Below are 6,053 nucleotides of genomic sequence, written 5' to 3'. Positions count from 1 at the left end.
GGCCAAAATTCTAAATGGTGGAGGCAAATTGACACTTGATGCCTCCACCTAGAGATGCTCTTATATATGTAGTTATCGTATGTCAGAAATGCTAAATTTAATGAAGGGTTAACTAGTATTACCCCCCCTTTCGCTAAAAGATAATCATAGAGCACCTTATTTATGTTCTTCCATAAGCTTACCATGCTTGTCAGAGAGCAAGCTTTCCACGTGTCCAGAATCAGATCGCTGTGGTGTTTACCCAGTTGCATTATGTCATATTTGTTTATAAGCAAAATTCTCAATTGGTTATGGAGTTTAGATATTTCTTCATTATTAAAAAGACAAACCACCATAAATGCCAAAATAAATTAAAATGTAAATAGGCAAATAGGCAAATAGTGTAACTTCTTGTTCTTATAATTTATGTCGTAATCATATAAGGAAGCTTTGTTTTCGCGGGCGGCGGGCGAAACATTTGAAAATTACATAAGTAGTTATTAGAGTATCTCTAGGTGATGGAGGCATCAAGTGTCATGTTTGAGGTTAGATTTGAGGCAAGCATATGCAAACAATGACCAACTCTAGGTGGGAGACAAACTTAGTGGGACCCATTTTAGTAGTTAATAAATTTTTTTAAAAAAAAAAACCTAAAACAAATGGTGTATTTTGGTTAAGTGGGTTCCATTTTAGATTTTTTTGGTATTAAAATATTCATTTTCCCATAAAAATTGGCGATAATAAAACCAACAAAAAACCCATGCTACACTCCCATATCGCCCGACACTTGGAGTGTCACATGAAATGTTGTAAAAGTCTAAAAAACAAAAACAAAAACAAAAACCCACGACACTTCCATTGTCGCACGACATTAGGAGTGTCGTGCCGCATCCACAAACAAAATAGCAAATTTGCTTCCATGGATGCGGCTAGACACTTGATGCCTCCATGTTTGAGTCCACCTAGAATTGGATTTGGCCGTAATTCTAAATGGTGGAGGCAAATTGACATTTGATGCTTCCACCTAGAGATGCTCTTATATATGTGTAGTTATCGTATGTCATAAATGCTAAATTTAATGAAGGGTTAACTAGTATTACCCCTGACTAGATGAAACCCCCCCCCCCCCCCTTTTTCGCTAAAAGGTAATTGATTCAAATAAAATGGTTACAAGAAAAAAAATATATATTAAGTGTGTAAGAACTGTTTAGTATGGGTATCATCAATTGTGTACCCACCTATTACATCCAAAATTTAGCTAATGAATTGGAAGTAAGTAGTAAAATGGTTTTCCAAGTTTCTCACAAAAGGAGGTTTATTGTCCCACCATTTACTTTCACCTTTTTGCAATACTGCACCATGTCTCGCACAGCTATCCGCACCTGAATTTGTTTCTCTCCATGTGGCTGATACAATATTGATTCATGATGCTTTCTCCCTAAGTTGCTTCCATTTTGTTCTTACTCTCCAATGCATTGTGTCCTCTTGAAAAGCTTTAACCACCGAAGAAGCTAGAGTCTGATTCCACCCAGATATATCTCCAATCCAGATCCAGTGTTCTCTGAATTCCTTCTATAATAGCAAATGTTTCTGCCATACAGTTGGTTGTTACGTTACTCCTAGTCCACCTGCTGCTACACCCAAAAAGTTACCCATGTAATCCCGGAGAACCACCCCCCAACCTGCCATGCTCAGGTTTCCATGTGAGCTTCCATCAACATTAATTTTAATGATGCCATGAGGTGGGAGAAGCCAATAGCATTCCAATATTTGTGGGGCTCTTCTAAGTTTGTATTGAAGATTAAATGTGTGCAGTATCTTCATGTCAGTCATTGAGTTGTTCATGGTACTTGATGATTTGTACGTGGTAAGCTCTAATGATGACTCTTCTAGTCATAAAGCAAATATTAGAGAAACTGGATGTTTTCTGATCATAGAGCACCTTATTTATGTTCTTCCATAAGTTTACCAGGCTTGTCAGAGAGCAAGCTTTCCACGGGTCCAGAATCAAAGAACTGTGGTGTTTGTCCAGTTGCATTATGTCATATTTGTCTTTGAGCGAAATTCTCAATTGGGTATGGAGTTTAGATATTTCTTCATTGTTAAAAAGACAAACCACCATAAATGCCAAAATAAATTAAAATGTAAATAGGCAAATAGTGTAACTTCTTGTTCTTATAATTTATGTCATAATCATATAAAGAAGCTTTGTTTTCGCAGGCAGAGGGCGTAACATTTGAAAATTACATAAGTAGTTATTAGAGCATCTCTAGGTGATGGAGGCATCAAGTGTCATGTTTGAGGTTAGATTTGAGGCAAGCATATGCAAACAATGACCAACTCTAGGTGGGAGACAAACTTAGTGGGACCCATTTTAGTAGTTAATAATTTTCTTTTAAAAAAAATCCTTAAAAAAAATGGTGTATTTTGGTTAAGTGAGTGGGTTCCATTTTAGATTTTTTTGGTATTAAAATATTCATTTTCCCATAAAAATTGGCAATAATAAAACCAACAAAAAACCCATGCGACACTCCCATATCGCGCGACACTTGGAGGTGTCACATGAAATGTTGAAAAAGTCAAACCCCATGACACACTCCCATCGTCGCATCTATTACGACATTATTGAAGAATGCCAAGATCCGCCATGAAACAAAATAAAGAATTTTGCTTCTACGGATGCGGCTAGATACTTTATGCCTCCATGTTTGAGTCCACCTAGAATTGGTTTTGGCCGTAATTCTAAATGGTGGAGGCAAAGTGACACTTGATGCTTCCACCAAGAGATGCTCTTATAAATGTATAGTTATCGTATGTCAGAAATGCTAAATTTAATGAAGGGTTAACTTGTATTACCCCATAAAACAACATTATTCATGGATTGAGCTAGAAACATGAAAAACATTTTTCTTATTCATGGATTGAGTTAGAAACATGAAAAACGTTTTTCTTCAATGTATGATAATAAATACTACTTTTATAATTATCATTCTAATTCCTAACATGTTTCTTTATAAAAAGCCTCATTCTTCTAACTCACAACACATTAATTCACTAAAAAATTGACAACCCACCCACCCACCCCCCCCCCCCCAAATGAGTCCACCTAGAATTGGATTTGGCCATAATTCTAAATGGTGGAGGCAAATTAACACTTATGCTTCCACCAAGAGATGCTCGTATGTTAGAAATGCTAAATTTAATGAAATGTTAAGTGGTATTACCCTGCCCCACTAGATGAGCCAATTAGGATCCAAGCCCCCCCTCTACACATAAAACAACATTAATCATGGATCGAGTTAGAAACATTTCTTATTCATGGATTGAGTCAGAAACATGAAAAACGAAAAACGTTTTTCTTATATATATGGATTGAGTTAGAAACATGAAAAAACGTTTTTTCTTCAATGTATGATAATAAAAACCACTTTCATAATTATCATTCTAATTCCTAACAAGTTTCTTTATAAAAAGCCTCGTTCTTTTAACTCCCAACACATTAATTCACTGAAAAACTGACAACCCCACCCCCCAACCCAACAAATGAATACAAACATGCCCTATCCCATGTCTCAGCCTACCATAACCCCAATGTCCAACTTCGATGAGCTCAGATGGGTGATCCATATCCGGAGAACTCTTGAAGAAGAGCCTGACGATGATGAAGATTTTCCGGTCTGCATTTTTAATGTGCCGAAAACCTTAATGTCGAGCAAGCCTGAGGTTTACGTTCCACAACAACTTGCAATAGGCCCATACCACTATTGGCGACAGGAGCTCTATGAGATGGAGAGGTATAAGCTTGCTGCAGCAAAGAGAAGTCAAAAACGTCAACATAATGTTAAGTTCCAACAACTCGTTGACCAAATAATGAAACTTGAACCAAGGATTCGCGGATGTTACCACAAGTACCTTGATTTTAGTGGTGAAACCCTTTCTTGGATGATGGCGGTCGATGTTTCGTTCCTGCTTGAATTCCTTCAAACTTACGCGATCAAGGAAGGTAAGATGCTAACAAAAGTTTCATCTAAAAAGTCTCATTTGGTGGACCATGCAGGTAGGGAATCTGCCCATACTACAATTCTTAGAGATGTTATAATGCTTGAAAACCAAATTCCACTATTTCTCTTAAGGAAAGCTTTGGAATATGAAAACTCTTCATTAGAAGCAGGCGACGAGGTATTGAGTTTAATGCTTGCTGGTTTGTGTCGTGAGCTCTCACCATTCAATATTGCAGACCTCCAAGGCGTCCAAGTGTCAGATATTGCACATTTGTTAGACTTTCTTTTTCAAGTGATTGTGCCCAAATGTGAAGTAGCATCAGAAATCGTTGAAGTTGAAGAAGAAGATGGTCAAGATAAACCAATCGAAAGAGAGGTGTCTCTATCGAAATTTGATTGTGTTAAACAGCAGTTTGATGAGCTATGGGGTTTTCTCAGCAAACTAAAGAGAGGACCAGTGCCTTACATTAAAAGGGTCTTATTTTCAAAACCTCTTAAGATATTGGCAAAATTGCCTTGGACAATTGTCTCTAGACTCCCAGGTTTTGCGCTCATAGCACAGCCCATTAAATATTTTTTCTCCCATGGAGATAAAGAAGAGGCCAAGCCTGAAGATTCAACTAAAGCAAACAAGCCTCCACTAGTTGAGGAGATCATGATTCCATCAGTCACTGAACTCTTCCAGTCGGGTGTTCAATTCTTACCAACTAATGGAGACCTCAAAAGCATTAGTTTTGATATCAAGACAGTCACTTTATGTCTTCCTACTATTAGTTTGGATGTTAGTTCTGAAGTTGTATTAAGAAACTTAGTGGCTTATGAAGCAGCAACTGCGTCAGGGCCATTAGTTTTTACGCGTTACACTGAATTGATGAATGGGATTATAGACACTGAAGAAGACGTGAAGTTGCTTAGAGAAAAGGGAATTGTTTTGAACTATTTGAAGAGTGATGCTGAGGTTGCAGACTTATGGAATGGAATGAGTAAGTCAGTTAGATTGACAAGAGTGGCTGCTCTAGATAAGGTAATTGAAGATGTGAATAAGTACTATAGTGGCAGATGGAAGATTAAAGTTAGGAATTTTGTTAGCACTTATGTGTTTGGATCTTGGAAGTTCCTCACATTTTTAGGTGCTATTTTTCTCTTGTTGTTGATGGCACTCCAATCTTTTTGTTCAGTCTACCGATGTGCTCGTATTCTTCATATCAATGACGCACTTGCACCCCCATAATCAGAGTCAATAAGAAATGTTCTCTTTGTTCGATCTGTTTGATACATCGGGTATACATCTCATCCAACACATATATAATTTTGCTTTATTTGTGTGAAATTGTATACTGAGTAAGTTTATATTTTCGGTATTTAGAAAAATTACCAAGAAAATGTTGATCAATAGGTGTGTCAGTGTGCGTGTTATTATTTGTATTTTTTTCTTCAGTATTCCCTTCATTTTTCCTCCAGTTGAATGGAACTGCGATGCATGGTGTATGGATAATTATTTGTTTAATGAATTGTGATGAGGAATGCTTATGCACGTTGTCTCTATTTGATCAAATGAAAGGTTGGTTATTGTTACCTTTCTTTATAAAATGACCGCTAACGTGTGTCATAGCTATAAAGTTTGAGATTATTCCAAACAAACAAGGTTTACTGGCAAGTTGTGTTTTGTCAAATCGGTCAATTATGGAGTATCTTTTGATTAAAAATATCTTTTAAAGAAACTAACAACATCAAAATAGTAGGACCGTCACTATGTTTTAATTGTAAGTAATGGAAATAATTGAAGTTTCAATACAATATTGAAGAACACGCTTCGTCAATTCACACTATTGAAGGAAGAGTACGGGCCAGAAATTCTTCCCCATGTGCCCATATATTCTGAAGAGAGAAGAGATTGTGTCATTTATTGTTGTGATCCAAAGCCAATTAGGGGCACACCAATTAAATACAACCAGAGTGGCCAACCAACAATAGCGTTGTATGTATGAACCAATTAAACAACCAAAACTCTTAATAAAAGCCGTAAGGGTTTAACTAGTGTTACACCCCAGATGAACCAATTAGGATTTCCCC

At 36.8% G+C, this 6,053-nt stretch overlaps 1 protein-coding gene across 1 annotated transcript; it reads left to right on the top strand.

The window, feature by feature from the left end:
* Positions 1–3,485: 3,485 nt before the first annotated feature.
* Positions 3,486–5,514, top strand: LOC147507903 (putative UPF0481 protein At3g02645). Its single transcript, XM_086600561.1, has one exon. It carries the CDS (start codon positions 3,523–3,525, stop codon positions 5,209–5,211), a length of 1,689 nt encoding a protein of 562 aa, XP_086456687.1. The 5' UTR covers positions 3,486–3,522; the 3' UTR covers positions 5,212–5,514.
* Positions 5,515–6,053: the final 539 nt, after the last annotated feature.

This window comes from Coptis chinensis, chromosome 3, assembly GCF_015680905.1.
Source record: "Coptis chinensis isolate HL-2020 chromosome 3, ASM1568090v1, whole genome shotgun sequence".
NCBI classification, from domain to species: domain Eukaryota; kingdom Viridiplantae; phylum Streptophyta; class Magnoliopsida; order Ranunculales; family Ranunculaceae; genus Coptis; species Coptis chinensis.
Note: the sequence above shows the minus strand (reverse complement) of the source record. Positions and strands in the feature narration are given on the sequence as shown.